Raw genomic sequence first — 21815 nt, forward strand, 5'->3', positions numbered from 1 at the left:
ACTGTAAATGTTCCGAAGAAAGAGATGGATTAAAGGGAGTAAACATCTCTAGGTGGGTTTATATAAACAATGGGAAGGGATAAAGAGCAATCTAAAATAAAATTATTTATTGAAAGTGGACCAATGTGTTGAAAATACGCATTGCTAAAATTAAAAACTGGCTGTCAAAACTGAATCTAAGCAACAGATGTTGTTTTAAGAGATTGAGTATCTCTCACTGGGAGAACTAAAGCCAGAGCTTTCTGGACAATGATCAAGAGATGGAGAGCAAGATGAAATAGAAGCAGGAAAATATTATAGGTAGTGAATTGATAGTACAATCAAGAAGCTGGCTGAATATAGAATGATCAACATAAAAACATACGAGGGGTGATTGATAAGTTTGTGGCATAAGGTAGAAGGTGTCAAATTTAGAAAACCTAGCACATTTATTTTTCAACATAGTCCGTTTCCTACATGTACACACTTAGTCCAGTGGTTGTGGAGCATACGGATCCCTTCTTTGTAGAAGTGGTCCACAGCAGGGGTAATTGATAAGTTAGTGACCTAACGTAGAAGGAGATGGGTTATACGACTCTCGTTACATGCATGCACAGTTCAACTGTTTGAATGAAAATACAGGAAGTTTGAAGTTAATAACTCATCTCTTTCTACCTTAGGCCACAAACTTATCAATTATCCCATGTTGTGGAGGTCCAAGATGCCGACTTCTACAAAGAAGGGATCCGTATGCTCCATAACCACTGAACTAAGTGTGTAAATGTCAGAAAAATAAATGTGCTAGGTTTTCTAAAATTTACTCCTTCTACCTTAGGCCATGAACTTATCAATCACCCCTCGTAAAAGTGGGACAAAGAAGGAGTATTAAAGTTGTTCTGACAACCAACATAACAACTTTACATTTCATCTGATTTTGCCAATGAAGAACATGCTGCGAAAGTCTAAGTAATTAAGATACAGGACAGGATAAAAGTTGAAAGAGTAGAGCTATTATGTCTAAGCGTAATTATAGATATTATCATATCAGGATATCATTCCATCCTAGTCTAATGACAGACACTGGATCTAATAGCCAGAAAGATACAGGATTAATATCAAAGGACAGGAAAATTATAAAAATTACATTCCATCACTTCTCCCCCACCTTCCTCTTCGCCTAGTTTCACCTATCAACTGTCAGCTTAAACGTTTTCCCCTTCCCCATCTTCTCATTCTAGTTCCTTTCCCCTTCCTTTCCAGTCCTGATAAAGAGTCTTGGGCTCTACGACTGAAAGCTTGAACTCCCCATTCTAACATTGGCTCACGCCCACAATGGCCACTGCACTTAAACCTAACTTATTTTTATTGGCCCTTGACAAGTGCATAATTATGTACAATCCAACATCTCCTTGGGAACTACGGTGCCAAGAATGTCCCAACTGCCCCCGTTCACTTCTTTTGGCAGTGACTAGTGGGGTACCACAAGGCTCAGTGCTGGGACCCCAGTTGTTTACAATATATACTAATGATTTAGACGAGGTAATTAAACGCAGCATCTCCAAGTTTGCGGATGACACAAAGTTGGGCGGCGGTGTTAGCTGTGAGGAGGATGCTAAGAGGATACAGGGTGACTTGGATAGGTTAGGTGAGTGGGCAAATTCATGGCGGATGCAATTTAATGTGGATAAATGTGAGGTTATCCACTTTGGTTGCAAGAACAGGAAAACAGATTATTATCTGAATGGTGGCCGGTTAGGAAAAGGGGAGGTGCAACGAGACCTGGATGCCATTGTACACCAGTCATTGAAGGTGGGCATGCAGGTACAGCAGGCGGTGAAAAAGGCAAATGGTATGTTGGCATTCATAGCAAAAGGATTTGAGTCCAGGAGCAGCGAGGTTCTACTGCAGTTGTACAAGGCCTTGGTGAGACCGCACCTAGAGTATTGTGTGCAGTTTTGATCCCCTAATCTGAGGAAAGACATTCTTGCCATAGAGGGAGTACAGAGAAGGTTCACCAGATTGATTCCTGGGATGGCAGGACTTTTATATGAAGGAAGACTGGATTGATTAGGCTTATACTCACTGGAATTTAGAAGACTGAGGAGGGATCTTATTGAAACATATAAAATTCTAAAGGGATTGGACAGGCTAGATGCAGGAAGATTGTTTCCAATGTTGGGGGAGTCCAGAACAAGGGGTCACAGTCTAAGGATAAAGGGGAAGCCTTTTAGGACAGAGATGAGGAAAAACTTCTTCACACAGAGAGTGGTGAATCTGTGGAATTCTCTGCCACAGGAAACAGTTGAGGCCAGTTCATTGGCTATATTTAAGAGGGAGTTAGATATGGCCCTTGTGGCTAAAGGGATCAGGGGGTATCGAGAGAAAGCAGGTACAGGGTTCTGAGTTGGATGATCAGCCATGATCATACTGAATGGCGGTGCAGGCTCGAAGGGCCGAATGGCCCACTCCTGCACCTATTTTCCATGTTTCTATGTTTCCTCTCACTACACAATCCAACATCTCCCTGGAACTGTGGTGCACAGATCTGTAGTTTTGTCATTCTGGTTTGAAGGCAGTAGTACTGGTAGACAAAGAGATTTCATAATTGGATGCATGAGGCAGGAGAAAGAACATCTATAATCACTGTTCCAATTTCATCTGGAGCATTGTGACCTCTTGGATACCATGCTTTAGGAAGGATATAAAACAAGAGCCAGGGTGCAAAGAGATTTACTGTATAGATGGCTTCAGTTTTGTGGATTTCCTGAAGAAACTAGGAAATTGAGAGATGATTTGATCACAGCCTGGTATGGGAATACCAATTTCCTTGAATGGAAAAACAAACTACTATAAGTAGTGGATACAGCCCAGTCCATCACAAATAAATCCCACCCACCATGAGCACATTTACAAGGAGCGCTGTCACAGGGAAGCAGTCTTGATCATCAATGACCCCACTAACCAGACCATGCTCTCTCCTCACTGCTGCAGAACGGAGGTACAGGAGCCTCAAATCCCACACCACCACATCCATAAACAGTTATTACCCATCAGCCATTATCAGACTCTTAAACCAGAGAGGATAACTTCACTCACCTCAACACTGAACTGATTCCACAACCTATGGACTCACCTTTAAGGAATCTACAAATCGTGTTCTTGATTGTTATTGCTCATTTATTTTTGTTAATTTGTTTTCTTCTTTTCTTTTTGTATTTGCACAGTTTTGTTTTTGTCTTTTGCACATTGGCTGCGGTGTATGGGTTTTCATTGATTCTGTTCTGTTTCCTTCTATTTTCTATGAATGCCCACAAGTAAATGATTCTCAGGGAAGTATATGGTGACATATACAGTATGTAGCTTCATAATAAATTTACTTTGAACTTTGAACTGTTTCAGTCTGAAAGAAAAGAGCTAGACAAAGCAAGAAAAGAGAAACTACTTCCAGTGGAAGAGGGGTCAAGAACTGGAAGTCTCAGATTGAAAGTGATTGACAAAACAAGCAAAACTGATTTGAGGAAAAGCTTTTCCAAACAGTAAGCACCAATGATCTGGCAAACACTGCTGAGTAAAGGGAATTAGGAAATATTTATAGGCCCAGGTGGAAAATACAATGGAACGGGAATGGTTGGATTGGTTTTGTAGAGAGAAGAAGAAGAAGAAGAAGAATAGCCCTTATCTTGGCAGTGGAATTATCAGGGTATCGTCATGACGTTGTTTCCACAGCAAGCTATTCTTGATTTTACGAGGTCGAGTTGCTAGCTCAACACTCAACCTGACTTGGATTTGAACTTGTGAACCTTTGCTCTGGAGTCCAGCGCTGATATTATTGCACCACCAGCGGGACTTTTGTAGAGAGTGACTGTTGTTAAGTAACCCCTATCTGTGCTGTATCATTTCTATCACTTCATATAAAAAGTTAATGGAGAAAAAGTGGTGCAGGGATGTGAAGAACGAGCAGGCAAGTAAGGCTAACTGAATAACTCTTTGAAAGCAAAGACTTACTTATCCAAATGTTGTCTTCTACTATATGAAGTCATGCCAAGTGCAGATTTCTGAAATTTGAACAATATATTGCCTGTCCTAAATAAAAATTGTAACAAGGTTCTGCTGCCAGATGTTATTATACAAAAGGACTTCCATAATTCAAGCTGAAAGCTTATGAAAATGCAAATATAGACATTATCGACAGTTGCAAGTGCAATGTGCCTTGATGTTGTTGAAACATCACGATCCTCTTTCTCTCTCTCTTTTTGATAGTGAGTGAGAGTCTGTTGGTCCTCGAGTTGGAAGACTTGGAGATGTGATGCAGAAGATGGTAACATCAGAACAGTGAGCTGCTGGTCTCCTGCCCTTCTGGTTGCAGGAGCAATCTCTCTCTACCTCGCTAGTGAGAGAGAGCCTGTCTGAGATACCGAAGTGTTGGGATGGACTCTGGTTCAAGGTCTCTGCTACTGTTTGCATGGTGGGGGAGGGTGGCGGGTTGTTGTTGCTTTTGCTGCTGTTCGTGGGTGGGTGGGGGAGGGGGTTTTGGGGTTCTGATATTTCTATCATTCATTCTGGATGTCTGCGAAGTGTAAGGATTTCAGGTTGTGTACTGCACATACATTCTTCAATATTAAATTCAACCATTGAACTACTGATGTGAAAGAAACATCATTCACTCTTAAATGATGCAAACCTAGAAAGTAGGAAACAGGTGCTACAAATAACAACTGGAGTCAGTCACATGTGACAATAGGAATTCTTGATTATTGTTGACATTGCAATAAAATATTAACCCAAGTCTCAATTTCCTGTTCTTAATTTGTTGATTAACTGGTAATTATCTCATCTGCATTTTGTATGATTGTTATGGATGGCTACCAGTCTAATTATTTGAAGCATAGAACTAAACAGCTCACTTTAGTTGACAGCAAATGAAATCTGACACTGCAAATCAGTGTGGCTGCAGTTTTGGTAAAAAAATACTGTATATGTCACATCTTTCCATTGCTTGGTGAGTTGACAGGCAATTTGGCTATCTGTGCCATTCACAATATCCATGTACCACTGAACACTTCCCTCACTGCCGCTGAGGCACTGGTAGTCCTTCCTTCACCATCAGATAGTGTCCCCAATTCTTGAAATGCTGGTCTTTGACACTTGAATGCTTCATGCCCTAACTATTAATTCCTTATGTCTTAACACACTGATATTCAGCCCTGTGTCCCTCAGTGACCTGATCCTCAATGATATTATGCTACATGCCTTGACCCTACCAGTATAGCGTTTTATACCCTGACTCCAGAGGTTGACCCTCAGTATCCTGACCGTGATAGTATAACAATGTCATGATGCCAAAGCAACCATCCTCAATGATTTGATCTCAGTGGCGTAACAACACAACACAGCACAATGGTGCTGCTGCTACCTCAAAACGCCAATGACTCAGGTTCAATCCTGATCACCACCACCTTTTCTCACCATCCGCAGCCTGTGTGGGATTCCTCTGGGTGCTCTAGTTCCCTCCCACATGTCAAAGACAGTTGTTTTGACAGTGTAATTGGTCACCAGAGATTGTCCTAGAGCGTGAGTGAGTGGTCACATCTGGAGTGAGTTTAAGTGGCTATGGAGAGAATAAAATGGGATTATAGTGTCTGAGTGTTTGATGGTTGATGAGCCAAAAGGCCTTATTCTATGACCATCTTCCCCCCCTCTCTTCTCCGCAGGGTCAGACCTGATCACCACCACTGTCTCTCTCCCTTCCCTTCATCTTACAGCTCACCTCTCCAGATGCCATTTCAACCCTCTATACACTTCCCCAAGCTTTTCATTTTCACTCCATATCTTGAAACCCAGCAACATTTCATCAGCTGGTATTCATTATCAAGTCCTTAGAGTGATTACCTGATACCTGACAGCTATTCCATTGATACAACTCCCTTTCCCTCAGAAACAGATGTTGCACTCAGTGACCATCCATTTGAATTTCATTTCCATTCCCACTGCCTCCACTACTGTCACAATAAGGCCAAATTCAGGCTGGGGGGGGGGGGTTGCAATACTTCAAGTTCTTTCTTGGTAGTCTCCATCTACCCATTTGTTTTTCGTCATTCTGGCTCTCTCACCCCTTCTCTTCCCTTCCTCTGCCCATCGTCTCCCTCTGGTTACCCTCCTCTGTCCATTTATTCCACAATAAACTATCCTCTTCTATCAGATGCTTTCTTCTTCAACACCTTACCGCTTCCACCTATCACCTCCTGGTTTCTTATTCCATCCCCTCCCCCACCTTCCCCTTACTTGGCCTCACCTATCACCTGCCAGCTTGTACTCTGCCCTGCCCCCCACACCCTCTTATTCTGGCTTCTGTCTCCTTTCTTTTTAATCCCAATGAAAGAGCTCAGCACAGAATGTCCTCTGCAAATTTCCCTCCATAGATATTGCCTAGCTCACCAAGTTCCACCATCATTCTTTGTGTGAGCTTAGAACTTTTTTTCAGGAGAAGTAGAATTGTCATGGCTTAACAAACGCAGTTCCCCTTTTCCTTTCACTTCCCTTTTCACCAAACACAGTTCCCCTTTTCACCAACATTCCCCTTTTCACCAAACACAGTTCCCCTTTTCACCAACATTCCCCTTTTCCTTTCACTCCCCTTTTCACCAACGTTCCCCTTTTCCTTTCACTCCCCTTTTCACCAACGTTCCCCTTTTCCTTTTACTCACTAACTGAAACTGTTAACGTGGTGAGGAGTTCCACTTGTCATTATCTTTATCTTTATCTTATCTTACTAGCTGATGAGCACACTAGCTTTGTGCAGCGCTGGCTTTCTGAAATTTATTTAATATTACCTTAATACAAATGCTTGAGAAGTGGATATTGCAAATAATATTTATCTGAATTTACACAATATTGAAAATACTTGCTTTTATATTTGATATTTATTCTAGGAGAAGCAGTTATACATTTCATGTTCTTTTTCTTCATTTCATACCAGTGTCCTGAGGTTTGTTGGTGAGAGGGAGGAGAATTACTTGCTTAATCAAAGCAGCCTATATGTTTGGTATTTTATTTTCTTCTCTAAAGGGGAATGTTTATCATGTGCGCTATTGTGGTACAAGAAGATACACAGTGTAAACACACACGGTTCTTTTTAAAACACAGCTCATTATTCCTTATGGGTGTAAACTCAGACCTCACTGGAGAGATAGTATGATCAAAAGAGTTAACAATTTTCCAGCAAAAAGTTAATACCACCAACTTGAGGCATCTATGAATTAATCAGTTTGGAACCTAACCAAGTTTATTTTTTTTAATGGTTTTTCTTCAACCTTCTGATTTTAGATGCAAGTGTGCTATCAACTTAATCAGGGTCATCAACAAATGTTCAGTTATCTCTTAGCCTAATCCATAACTGGTAAAACCCATCCACAAAGCCCAACATGTTTGAAAGTCAACTATGATTGTAACCTGACACTTCCCTTGTGAGTGAGGGTACTGAAAACTTTTGCAGTTTGTAACAAGTTATCAATAATAATTATATTGACTTAATTCATGAGGCTAAATATTTGTTGATTTTGAAGCCTGTCTGACTTGCCTAAGGTTAAACTATGAATATTCAACATAATCCTGATCAGGTCCCAAAGTGCAGCTCAAGATGGCCTGTAAAGGGAGAGGAGCTCAAGCAGACTTCAATTGGCAGTGACCAAGTGGACCAGGAGCAGAGATGGACAGAGCGCAGGAACAACTAAAAGCAGGCCTGGTAATGTAAAGAGGTACAGGTGAAACAAGTCCTGAAGAAGGATCTCAGCCCAAAACGTCGACTGTTTACTCTTTACTGTAGATGCTACCTGGCCTGCTGATCTACTCCAGCATCTTGTGTGTGTTCCTCAAGTCACTGGATGAGGCAAGCTGAAGTATGAACAGGCTGAGAAGGTGGAGCGAAATGAAAGTGATTCACATAGGGCAGAGAGGTGGAAGACAGCAAAGAAATGTGTAGCTGGTAAGACAACTAAGAGTGTATCTGGCAAACCGAGTGCGGACCAGTTCAAGCTGACCTAAAGAGGGGAAGTAGAGTTTGTGTGACGCTGATTTGAAAGGACTGAGTAGAATATAGGCTGAACTATGAGCAGGAGTAGACAGTGGGAAGGGGCAATTAACCAAAGAATAATGGAACATAGGACAGGCCCTTCAATCCACGATATTGTGTCAAACTAATTCATCTAGTAGTTAAATGTCTATGAAACTAATCCCTTCTCCCAACACAAGACCATATCCCTCTATAGCCTGCATATTCATGTGTCTATCAAAGAGCTTCTTCAATCCCTTAGTTATATTTACCTCCACTATTACCCCTGGCAGAGCAATCCAGGCACTCTGTACTCTGTATGCAAAATCAAAACTTGCCCTGCACTTCTCCTTTTCACTTACTTCTGTATAAGGAAGGAGTTAAGTTTGATTCCTCCTTAGTATACTGAATGCTAAAATGTGTAACACCAAACGGAAGCTTGTGAGACAAAATTGTGTTAGTCTGGAATGTGAGAATGTTTTGAAAAAAATAGGAAACCAGTCCACAGCCATGATTTGAGAACTAGTCTATAGTGTGTACCTGTGTATAGACTGCAGATGTGCATCTTGAGGTTAGAAACTGATAAAGGATGTTTTCTTCATTACAGACATGTCAACTCCATTTCTAAGCTATGTGTCCAGGCCAAAGCTCACAGGAGATTAGAAAATACAGTCTGGTACCATTAGGGGCTGGGACTAAAGGAAAAGTACTGGGGTAAAATTTACGTTAGGTTTTTGAAGGGATCTTGAAGGGGCAATTTCTTTGTGCAAATGAGGATCTTTTCTTAGGCTGTGTGGCAACTAGTGCTAAGAGTTGGAGATAGAGACAAGGATGAAAGAGAGAGAGAGAGAGATTAGAGATATACTATATAATTAAATAAAACAAGAAAAAAGCTGTTGCGTACCTGCAGTTCACTCCAACAGTACATTGTGTAGAGTGGCTGGGTGATTGCTTATTTTGTCTCTTTTACTACTTTATTCATCATTTTCTTCCTTACTATGTTTATTCTTTATATAACTATAATAAAATGATTTCTTATAATATTTAACACATGTACAGTGCCTCATTTATGGATACCTTTTGCTGCTGAATCAGAAAAGAACAAAGCACAAATTTAAAAAATATTTTTGCTACACCCTTAAATGCATGCCCTTCAGTGTTGGATATTTTGATCCTGGGAGAAAGATACCGGCTGTTTACTCCAGGTAGTTCATAAACTTAAATTTCTATCTGGCCTCCCCTCAGTTTCCACCACTCCAGAGAAAACACCCTAAGTCTGTCCAACCTCTCCTTACAGCACATCCAGGCTGCATCCTGCTAAACCTTGCTGCCAGCTCTCCAGAGTCTCCACATCCTTCCCCTAATGGGGTAACCAGAATTCAATGCAATACTGTACTTTATTTATGGACTACCCAAGGTTTTATAATTCTGCACCATAACTTCCTGACTCTCCAACTTAGAGTCAGAAAGATATGTTGCAGAATTATAAGACAAGTGTGCAAAATGCCTCTTAATCACTCACAGAATGTATGCAGTCACTTCCAGGGAGTTGTGAACTTGGACTCCATGATCCCTTTGTACATCAATAGAATTTGTAGCAGTAATCATTCCCTGGATGAAGCAGAGAGCATTGGGTGTTGGGAAGTAAACTACAAAGTATGAAGAAGGTGCAGACTTGCCAGGGTGAAGCAGAAGTTATGAGAATAAACAGGATGAGTACAGAAAGGAATAAAGCTAGCTTGGCATTGTTTTACTTACCGAAGTAAGTGCCACTGTTAACATGAAGATATGTATGAGAAGTCTTGCCATGGTTGCTTCTGTAGGACTGGTACAAACTAGCGTTTTCTGAAAATACAATTAAAAATAAAGAAGTATGTATTACTAGCTTACATAACATTATATAAAATGCACAGGATAGAGAAAATCCACATGCTTGAGTTCATGCCCCACACACATCGTCTCTTATTTTGCAACATCTTTAGTATTCTCCAACTTCCTAATTTGCTTGTCAATCTCTTCTCCCTGAGTGCAAACACGCCACTTGCATCAAAGGTTCCTCATAATTGTGAGTTCCATGTTCTAACCAGAAAGGACATTTATCCTGATTCTGTACTGATTTGTTAATGATTATCATGTATTTTGAAGTCTAGTTTTGGTTCTTCCCATCTAGAAACATATTCTTTGCATCTACTTTATCAAGCCCTCTTTCTAAGAGGTTCTATCAGGCTTAAGACTTCACTCTGTGTAACGGTGCCCTGCCTGCTAATTCGAGTAACTTATTAGTAGATGAAAAGCAGAAAACTGCAGATGCTCATAATCTGAAATGACTGCCTCAAAAATATAGGAAAGGAGAGTTAAGTTCAAAGTTCAAAGTAAAGTTTATCATCGGAGTACATAGATGTCACCACGTACAACCCTGAGATTCATTTTCTGTGGGCATACTTAGCAAATCTATAGAACAGTAACTGTAAACCAGATCTGTAAACCATAAACAAACTGTGTAAATACAAATAATAAACAAATAGCAATAAACAACAAGCATGAAATAACAAGACAAAAGAGTCCTTAAATGAGTGTAGTTGTCCCCTTTTGTTGATGGTTGAGGCGCAGTAACTGTTCTTGACTCTAGTGGTGCAAGTCCTGAGGAATCGGTATGTTACGGCAGCAGAGAGAAAAGAGCGTGGACTGGGTGGTGAGAATCTTTGATGATGCATGCTGCTTTTGTTTTACAGCAACATTTCATGTAGACACGCTCAATGGTTGGCAGCATTCTACTCGTGACGACTGCGCTGAATCCACTACCTTTTGTAGGATTAATGCACAGGTTGTGTGAGGGATATTCACTGCCCAGGGTCCAGGAGGACTATTTTTGCTGAGCTCAACTTTTTAACACAGCAGCTGACACTTCCAGGGATCAAAGCACTGTTTCTGAGTAAGTTAAACTCCCAACCAATCCTCCTTGCTCAGGTTCTTATCATAACCAAGAACTAGTCTTCCGTTCTAATATATATTGGATTCTGAAGTTAAAAAGGAAATAACTTAACCTTTGAAGTGTAGGTAGCTCTACTATAACATGATTATCTATATTGGATAGGGCTTAAGATCGTCATTTAATTTCAGAGCTGCATGGGCAGCAAACCCAACATCATCACAACTGATTTTAATGTTTCATTTCACCTGAGAAACATTGTTTCTCTCAACAGATGCTGTCTGTACTGATTACCATTGCTTTCATATAATATGTTGTTATTTATTTTTCTGCATTTTCCTTTTGTCTCTGTTTCCTCTCTGTGGAATGAATTCCAAAGCTGTGAATATTCTGCAAAATGATCTAGCAAAGTTTCTCAGCAACTTTAACAGAACTGGCCTGTTTTTATATTTTATCATTTTAAAAGTGAAATTTAGTGCTTTGTCTGAACACTATTATTTTTTAAAGTTACCCATACACCAATTTGAATCTTATGTGTATCTGTAGCTCTAGGTCTGTTTGATTTTCTAGCTATTTATTCTTCGGCTTTCAAAATGAGGAAAATTTCTAGAACAAGGGAGATGAGTTGTACCTGAATGAGCAGGGCCAATATCCTGGTGGGGAAATTTGCTGGAGCTAGTATGGAGGGTTGAACCTAGTCAGGCACGTTTTGGGGGAGGGTTTAATGTTGCCCTCTGAAGCTCAAAGTAGTAGTGTCACAGATGAAAGAGTTAAGGCAGTTTTAGAAGTGAAAGCAAGCAAATTCAGAAGCCAAGACAGGCAGGGCAGAATGGGGAGCAAAGAAAATCTGATGGACTAAACTACATTTATTTTAATGAAGGAAATCTGAAATCTGTCATGTAAGGCAGGTAAAATTAATGTATGAATACGTAAATGTGGCTGGGATATTATAGCTAGGTTAAAAGCATTAATTTTCCTGATGAACTCCTGATGAAGGGTTTCAGCCTGAAACGTCGTCACTACCTCCTCCCATAGACGCTGTCTGGCCTGCTGAGTTCTGCCAGCATTTTGTGTTTTTATTAATTTCCCCATTGCTGGGTTTGGAGTGGCAGAATTTGCTTAGGGTGTCCAGGAAATTTTTCTCATGGAGTAAGTTGTTAATCATGGAGTAAGTGGGAAGTACTCAAACCCATACTGGGAAAAGAGGCCAAACAAAGGACTGGAGACATAAGAGACTGCAGATACTGGAATATGGAGCAGCAAACAATGTGCTGGAGGAACTCAGTGGGTGACACAGCATCTGTGAGATGAAGGGAATTGTCAGCATATCAGGTCCAAACCCTGCACTGAGGTGGTAAGCAATGGGAGGGAAGGAGATTGGCAAAAAGGCTGCTGAAGTGACTGGCGGACCGAGGAGGGTGTAAGATGACAGCAGATAGTGCCAAGCAGAGGAGGTGAGCAAAGGTGGAGCTGGAAGACTATGGCGGGTGAATGACACTTAGAAGCAGACAAAGAAAGAGGAAATAATTTTTAAAAAAACAGATGGAGCAAGGGGGGGAGGAGGGTATGAAGCTATTGATAGGAGACAGCTGCTGTTGAAAGATAAACAGGAACACACAGTGCTACTAGTGTTGGATTTGGATAATTAATGGAGATGAAAACAGGAACCTTGAGGGAAAGGTAAATGATCGCAGATGGAGTGGTAGGGGTGGAGGAAATCTGTATTTGAAGTGAGTCAATGGTGCCAGGACTGGAAAGAAAAGGAAGGTGGGTAAGGAATGATTGGGGGGGGTGGTAGAAATGGGGACAGAAATACAACTGAAGGATCAGAAAGATAATGGGATGGGATGGGAGTTGCCAAAAATTGGAAAACTCTGCACCAATTCACTTGCAAACCATTCTGTTCTTGCCCTCACTGGTACGTGGCACATGCTGGATTACTACTCTGGAGATCCTGCTTTCCAGCTTTCTGCCTAACTCCCTGTATTCTCTCTTCAGGGCCTCCATACTTTTCCTATCTATGTCGCTGGTCCCAAGATGTGACATGACTTCCCTCTCCATTTAGAATGCTGTGGACCTGATCTGAGTCATTCCTGACCCTGACATGTAGGAGGCAAGATACTATCCAGGAGTCTCTTTCACGTCCACAGAATCTGCTTTCTACTCCTCTAATTATGGAATCTCCAATCACTACTGTACTCCTCTCCTGCCCTCTTCCCTTTGAGCTACAGAGCTTGACTCAGTGTCAGAGACCTGGTCACTGTGGTCTCCCAACATGGCTGTTTCCATTCCCCCTCCCCCCCCCCCCAACTGTATCCAACATGGTATACTTATTATTGAGGAGAAGGGCCATAGGGGTACTCTGCATTGGATGCCAATTCACTTTCGCTCTCCCCACAGTCACCCAGGTACCTTCCTCCTGCGACCTAGGGGTGATCCATCACCACCTTTGATCTGGACTGCTACAGTGATGTCATCATCAAACTTGATTATGGCATTGGAGCTCTGCTTAGCCTCACAGTCATAAGTGTAAAGTGAGTAGAGCAGGGGGCCAAGCACACAGCCTTATGGTGCAGCTGTGCTGATGGAGATGGCACTACCTCCAAACCCATTCTCAGTGCATTAGCTATGTATGCACAGCAACAAGTTTACTAAAAGCATTATTACTTACTGTACTTAGAACCTCCGCCTATGCTTACCTAAGCCTGTTGAACCAAAGTCTGACCACTCTAACACCAGGCCACTCACACAATGGCTCCTCTGCTTACATCTCCCTTCTTTTTATTGGCCCCGCACAGATTTTAGACTCCTGAAAACAGCTGAAAGCACTGGAGCTTTTCTTGAACCTCATGCTGCATCACCACTGAATAACATCTTGTACAGATTTCAGTGTCGGTGGGTGAGCACTTTAAAACCAGTGAACATAATTCTATTAGCTTTATAGCAGCTATGGAGAATGACTGAACTGGCCCTCTACTTAAGAGTGCTAAATTGGGGCAAGAATAATTGGTTTCAGCCAGAAACGTCGATTGTATTTTTTTCGATAGATGCTGCCTGGCCTGCTATATTCCTCCAGCACCTTGTGTGTGTGTTGCAAGGACAACTTTGACATTTGAAGGAACTTGCCAAAGTTCGTTGAAAGAGTCCAATCACAAACAAAAGAAAATCTGCAGATGCTGGAAATCCAAGCAATGCATGCAAAGTGCTGGAGGAACTCAGCAGGTTAGAAAGCATCTGCGAAAAAGAGTAAACAGTCAATGCTTTGGACCGAGACCCTTTATCACACTGGAGAATAAAAAGGTCGGGGGGGGGGGGGGGGAGCAGAGGAAAAAATTCAAGGTAGTAGGTGAAAGTTGATAGGTGAAACTGGGAGGGGGAGGGGTGAAGTAAAGAGCTGTGAAGTCAATTGGTGAAAGAGGTAGAAGGTTGGAGAAGGAGGAATCTGATAGAAGAGGACAGAGGGCCATGGAGGAAAGGGAAGGAAGAGGAACACCAGAGGGAGGTGATGGACAGGTATAGTGAGAAAGGGAAGGAGTTGGGGGATTACCAGAAGTTCAAGAAAACAATGTTTATGCCATTGGATTAGTGGCTACCCAAACAGAATACAAGGTGTTGCTCCTTCATTCTGAGTGTGGCCTCATTGTGACAGTAGAGGAGGTCATGAACTGACATGTTGGAATGGGAATATGAAGTGGAATTAAAATGGGTGGCTACTGGGAGATCCTGCTTTCCTGGCAAACGGAGTATAGGTGTTCGGCGAAGCGATCTCCCAATCTATGCTGTGTTTCTCCGATATGCAGGAGACCACACTGGGAGCACCAGATACAATAGACAGCTCACAGGTGAAACATCGCCTCATTGAGAGATGTTGTCTACAGGTAAAGGGGTATCTAGCAAGTCGAAGCTTTCAAGAAGTTATACAGGAAATGTTCAGACCCGGCCTGTTCTTGGTAGAGTGAAAGGCAAAACTGGTAACATTAAGGAGATTGGCTAATGTTGAGGCTCAGGTCATGAAAAGGAGGCATTGGTCAGGAATGGGCTGTTGAGCTCAAGCACGTCCTTTTAAGAGTATAAGAAATGTAAGACTACCTACAATGAGGAAATGAAGAGGAAAAGATAGAATGTCAGATAGCTTTACCAGATAGTTAAAGGAGACTCCTAAGAGAATTTAATTATATCAAGAGTAAAAGGATAAGTACAGTGAGAGAGAGCTATAGCTTAGGTGCAGGTTGATGGGATTAGGGAGAATAATAATTTGGAACAGACTAGATGGGCTGAAGGGTCTGTTTCAGTATTGCAGTGCTCTATGACTCCAGAATAGGTTCTCTTAAAGATCAAATAGAGTCACCGATGCATTGAGTCAAAGAAGACGGGTGAGAGAATGTGGCGACCCGCTTCCCAGCACACTCAAACCGGCTCACAAAGTGGCGCGCGCCGGCATTGAGGCCGGTCCCAAAGAGGGCGCCAAGCCTGCTTCACCAGCAAGGGGAAAAGCCCGCGCGCAGGATGGGACTGTGAATACGCGCCCCCTACAACATTCCCACTCGGGATCAGGAAGGCTTTAAAGCGAGGCCGCAAAGTTTGAATAAACCTCTTTTGCAACTGTAGCTCACTGACTATGTGTCATTATTTCAGTGCTGCGTGTAGCACACTGCTACAATTGGTGACCCCGACAGCCCAAACGATATTCGGACCAGAGATGAACAACGCCGCATCTGTTCATGCAGTTTCGTTAAAACTGCCAAGCTTCTGGACGCTGCGACCTCACCTATGGTTCCAGCAAGCAGAAGCCCAATTCCACGTTCGGCAGATAACCTCGGAGGCCACACGTTACTACTACGTGGTGAGCTCCCTCGACCAGGAGACAGTGGCCCAGGTTGAGGAGTTCATACAGTCTCCCCCAGCAGACGGCAAATACACAGAATTCAAAGCCTTGCTCATAAGGATTTTCAGACTCTCACGGTGCGAGTGAGCTGCCCACTTACTGTACCTGGTTGGTTTGGGGGGCAGGCCACCGTCGGCTTTGATGAATGAGATGCTGTCCCTGGCTGGAGGTCACAAGCCCTGCCTCATGTTTGAGCAGGCATTCCTGGAGCAGCTGCCCGAGGACATAAGCCTGCTGCTGTCCAACGTGGATTTCAGTGACCCCCGGAGGGTGGCGGCCCGGGCGGACGTGCTGTGGAAAGCCAAGAAGGAGAGTGGGGCGTCTGTCGCACCAGGCCATGCTCCCAGCAGCAGATCAGACGAGGCCCGGCAGCAGAGCCCACTAGCCCCAGAGGCAGGGGTGAGGAGACCAACGAACAATGGTGCTTCTACCACCAGCGGTGGGGCGCAGAAGCCCGCTGCTGTAGCCCGCCTTGCAAGTTCCTGGGAAACACCAGGATCAGCCGCCGTTGATGGCTATGGCAGCTGGCCATCGGGATAGCCTCCTGTATGTCTGGGACAAGCAGTCGGGATGCCACTTTTTGGTCGACACCGGAGCCGAGATCAGCATCTTACCTCCGACAAGTTACGACACCCGCAACAGGGCACCGGGTCCCACCCTGAGGGCCGCGAACAGCAGCACAGTAAAGACCTACGGCACCCGTATAGTGCGGCTACAGTTCGGCTCCAGCTGGTTTACATGGGACTTCACACTGGCCGCCATAGCCCAACTGCTCCTGGGAGCGGATTTTTTGCGAGCTCACAGCCTACTGGTCAACCTGCCAAGGAAGAGACTGCTGAGACCTTTCAAGCATTCTCCCTGGGTGAAGCCCAGTTGCCAGCCCCACACCTAGATTCCATCACACTGTCCGACAATGACTTCACCAGAGTCCTGGTGGATTTCCCATCGGTTCTGGCACCGCAGTTCATGGCAGCCATGCCCAGACACAGGGTACAGCACCACATCCCGACACAGGGACCACCCCTCCATGCCCGTGCTCGAAGGCTTCCCCCGGACAAGCTTCGACTGACGAAGGAGGAGTTCAAGAGGATGGAGGAATTGGGGATCATACGGCAGTCCGACAGCCCATGGGCCTCCCCCTGCACATGGTGCCCAAAGCAACAGGGGGCTGGAGACCACGCGGTGACTACTGCAGGCTGAACGAGGCTACCACACCGGACCGCTACCCTGTGCCGCACATTCAGGACTTTGCAGCAAACCTGCACGGCGCACGGATCTTCTCCAAGGTAGATCTTGTCCAGGGATACCATCAAATCCCGATGCATCCAGACGACGTCCCCAAAATGGCACTCATCACCCCGTTCAGCCTTTTCGAGTTCCTCTGCATGCCGTTCAGCCTAAAGAATGCCGCACAGATGTTTCAGCAGTTAATGGACGCGGTGGGACGTGACCTGGACTTCGCTTTCATCTATTTGGACGACATCCTCATAGCCAGCAGTAGTCGTCAGGAGCATCTGTCCCACCTTCGTCAACTCTACGTCCAACTGAGTGAATACGGACTGACAATCAACCCGGCCAAATGCCAGTCCGGGCTTGACACCATCGACTTCCTGGGCCACAGGATTACTAAAGACGGGGCAACCCCTCTGCCCGCCAAGGTAGATGCGGTCCGCCATTTCCCCCGACCCAACACAATCAAAGGCCTTCAGGAATTCGTGGGTATGGTAAATTTCTACCACTGTTTACTCCCTTCAGCTGCCCGATTCATGCGCCCCCTGTTCGCCCAGTTGTCGGGTCCGGTCAAGGGCATTAACTGGGACGAGGAGTCCGCCGCCGCTTTCATTAAAACCAAAGAAGCCTTGGCAAATGCCACGATGCTAGTGCACCCCAGAATGGACATCCCTACCGCCCTCACAGTGGACGCATCTGACACGCCAGTCAGTGGGGTGCTGGAACAACCCATCAAGGGTTGCTGGCAACCCCTGGCGTTTTTCAGCAAACACTTATGACCTCAAACACAGTGCTTTCCACCGGGAACTGTTGGCGCTATACCCGGCAATCCGGCATTTCAGGTACTTCTTAGAAGGTAGGCCCTTCACTGCGTTCATGAACCACAAACCGCTCACCTTTGTGTTCACGAAAGCATCCAACCCCTGGTCATTCCGCCAGAAACGACATCTGTCCTACTTCTCCGAATACATGACGGATGTCCGGCATGTCTCAGGAAAGGACATTGTCGTGGCGGACGCCCTCTCCTGCCCTATCATCCAAGCCCTGTCCCGGGGGTAGATGATAAGCACTGGTGGAGGCGCAGCAGGCAGACGAGGAGATCCCTCGTTACAGAACCGCAGTCTCTGGTTTGCAGCTCCAGAACCTCCCCGTAGGCCCAGGTGAGAGGACCCTACTCTGTGACATCACCACCGTCCAACCCCGTCCCATCGTCCCGGCAGCCTGGCGGTGGTGCGTTTTCGACTCCATTCACAACTTAGCGCACCCCTCCATCAGGTCAACCATCCGGATGGTAGCCAACAGGTTCGTTTGGCAGGGACTCTGCAAGCAGGTCAGTGAATGGGCCAAAACGTGCATGCACTGCCAAACAGCCAAGGTGCAGCAGCACACCAAAGCTCTGCCGCAGCAGTTCCACCCCACCCACCGGCATTTTGACCACATTCATGTGGATATCGTGGGCCCCCGCCAGTGTCGCGAGGAGCGCAGCTCATCCCGACTATCATGGACCTGTTCACAAGATGGCCAGAGGCGGTCCCACTCACCGACACCACCTCCAAATCTTGCGCCCGGGCACTGATTGCCACCTGAGTATCTCGCTTTGGTGTACCAGCCCACATTACCTCTGACAGAGGTGCCCAGTTCACCTCCAGCCTGTGGTCAGCTATGGCCAGACTTTTGGGACACAGCTGCACCACACAACTGCCTACCACCCACAGTCGAACGGGCTAGTGGAGCGTTTCCACCGTCACCTGAAGTTGGCTCTCATGGCCCACCTCAAAGGGCCTAACTGGGTGGACGAGCTTCCCTGGGTCCTGCTCGGAATCCGCACGGTGCCCAAAGAGGATCTGCACACCTTGTCGGCCGACTTGGTGTACGGTGCACCCCTGGTCATCCCAGGAGAGTTCATACCAGCCCCAAGGGGGCAAGAAGAAGAACCCACAGCAGTCCTGGGCAGACTACGCGAGAGGCTCGGTAACCTGGCCCCCATACCCACTTCGCAGCATGGGCAGAACCCGACCTGTGTACCCAAGGACCTGCAAAACGGTAAGTTCTTTTTTGTACGATGGGGCGGACATCGGGCACTGCTACAGGAGCCCTATGCGGGGCCGTTTACGGTGATCAGAAACAACTGGTCCACATTCATGCTGGACATTGGGGGGTAAGAGGAGGTTTTCACGGTGGACCGACCCAAACCGGCCCATGTGGACTTGGCACAGCCAGTCAAGATTCAGGCACCGCAGTGCAGAGGCAGACCTCCCAAACAGAGTCCGACCCAGAATGAGGATATTGGGGGGTGTATCGCCGGTTCTGGGGGGGGGGGTGGGGGGTTATGTGGTGACCCACTTCCCAGCGCACTCGAACCGGCTCACAGAGTGGCGCCCGCTGGCATTGAGACCGGTCCCAAAGAGGGCGCCAAGCCTGCTTCACCAGCAAGGGGAAAAGCCCGCACACGTGACGGGATTGTGAATACGCGCCTCCTACAGTATTCCCGCCCGGGGAGGGCGGGAACAGGAAGGCTTTAAAGCGAGGCTGCGAAGTTTGAATAAACTTCTTTTGCAACTGCAGCTCACCGACTACGTGTCGTTATTTCAGCGCTGCGTGTAGCACACCACTACAACATTAAATTAATAGTTTTTGTCACTATTCACAATGGAGAAGGAAATGGAAGCTTGGGAATTCAGGGAAGTGAATACTGATGACTTGAAACATCTGCACATTACAAAAGATAAGGTTCTGATGGTCTTAAAGTCCCATATCGTAACTGTGTATCCTAAGACATTGTGGGAAGCCAAGGAAGAAATTGCTGTAGACCCCGGTAAATTTGTTTGATCTTTCTTAGCCACAGGTGAGGTACTAGAAAACTGAAAGGTCACTATTTAAGATGAGTTGCAAGGACAAACCAGGGAACTACAGACCACTGTGCACAATATCAGTGTTGGGAAAATTACTGGTGGGGATTCTGAGAGATAGGAGAGGACTGATCGAAGATAGTCAGCATTGTCTTGTGCTTGGGAAATTATGTCTCAGGAAAAATATTTGATTTTTTTTTGAAGAGGTAACCAAAATGATTGACAAGGGCAGGTTGGTAGACTTTGTCTAATGGACTTTGACATGGTACCTCCAGAATGACTTTGCCAATTAGATTAAAAATTGTTTGGTAGTAGGAGTCAGGGGTGATGATGAGGGGTTGTTTCTCCAGACTGGAGACTTCTGCACTGCAGGGATCTCTGCTGGGTTCATTGTTGTCCATCATCTATGTTAACAACTTGGATGAGAATTTAGTTGGAATGGTTTGCAGATGACACCAAGTATGATGGTACAATGGACAGTGAAGAAGATTATCTAGATTATGTCAGGACCTAGAGGAAACATGTGTAAGGTGAGAGGAATAAGATGTCAAGGGATCACAAGGACAAAGGTGGTGGGGATGTGGAATGAGCTGTAAGAGGAAGTGATAGAGGAGTGTGCAGTTACAATTACAATGACATTGGAAAAGATACATGAAAGGAAAGGTTTAGAGGGACTTGAGCCTAATGTTGAGCAGATGGTACTAGCACAGGTAGAAATCTTGGTTGGCATGGACGAGCTGGACTGAAGGGCCTGTTTTCATGCTGTACAACTCCATGGTTCTAATGTCTCACTTATCAGAAATTATTTTTGTATCCATATTGAAATTCCTTTACCAATGTCATCCCTGTGCTGCTAGTAAATGTTATGTTCTCTCACTGTTGTCCATCTATTAGATAAGTGTTTCACTAAAACATCAAAATCTTCTTGTATGTTGTCAAACTGATCCTTTCTAATAAACATGCCCTCTACCCACACCTCTAGTTTGCTGTGCTTATACATTTTGAAATTGGATTTAGGGTTCATGAGTCCAAATTATTCAGATAAATTATGGACAGCTTTGCTTCTGGGACTAATTCCTGGGGAATGCCAATGAATACCTTTACACCACTCACAGCAGCAGCCATTCTTTGCTGAGCCTTTTCTTTGAGTTCCTTTGATTGACAACCAATTTTCATCCACCCGGACTCATTAATCCATGTGCTTACACCTTGGTCAAATTCTACAACTAAAGGAGAATCATAGTATATTAGATGCACTGTCTTTGTATACTATTCATCTAGCTTACATTGGTTGATGTACTCCTGTAAAATTGTGTTGCATGTACCATGTTCCAGGAAAAAAAATCTTGAAAGGGTTAATGACTTAACTGAGAGAGGTTCCAAAATTAATTCCACATAAAAGTCTGTGTTGCTTTAGTTAAGAATAGATTAAAGAAATGATGAGGGTAGAAAGATTTAATTCTCTATAAATAGGTTCATGCTTTCAATGCAAAAAAAAAAACAAGACACACACAGGGGTATCTTCCTCTCTCATTACACACAGGATGAGCCAAGTATCGTGACATAAATATAGAAACCAGATGATGCTGTTCAGCGCTTCTCAGCATTCTGCCTTTGAGTGCTACAAATTAGATGGTAGGATACCAGACACTAATGCTGTATTTGCTTTTTTATTTCATGATTTCTCATCTATGAATCTGCAGTTCTGCTGTTTAACGTATTGATTTTTTCACATTAACAGAACCACTAAACTTGAATATCAAGGTTTTACATCATCAGATATTTGATGTCAGATCTTTGAGCGTGGACTTAATGGTTACTTTGGCCAGCACTGTGGTATGACTCAGTGAGGATGGTTCAGCAAGTTTCCACTGAGTGTCTGAACTATGCAGCAAT

General features: G+C 44.5%; 1 protein-coding gene across 2 annotated transcripts in view; it reads right to left on the reverse strand.

Moving 5' to 3' along the window:
- calcr (calcitonin receptor) overlaps positions 1 to 21815 on the reverse strand; it is a 240635-nt gene that overhangs the window by 127493 nt on the left and 91327 nt on the right. For both annotated transcript variants that reach the window (XM_059972550.1, XM_059972549.1), the window contains exon 3: positions 9785 to 9871. In XM_059972550.1, the coding sequence (XP_059828533.1) occupies positions 9785 to 9835 (51 nt within the window). In that variant the 5' untranslated portion in view covers positions 9836 to 9871. The remainder of the gene's footprint in view (positions 1 to 9784; positions 9872 to 21815) is intronic.

The sequence above is a fragment of the Hypanus sabinus genome, chromosome 6 (genome assembly GCF_030144855.1).
Source record: "Hypanus sabinus isolate sHypSab1 chromosome 6, sHypSab1.hap1, whole genome shotgun sequence".
In the NCBI taxonomy this organism is placed as follows: Eukaryota; Metazoa; Chordata; class Chondrichthyes; order Myliobatiformes; family Dasyatidae; genus Hypanus; species Hypanus sabinus.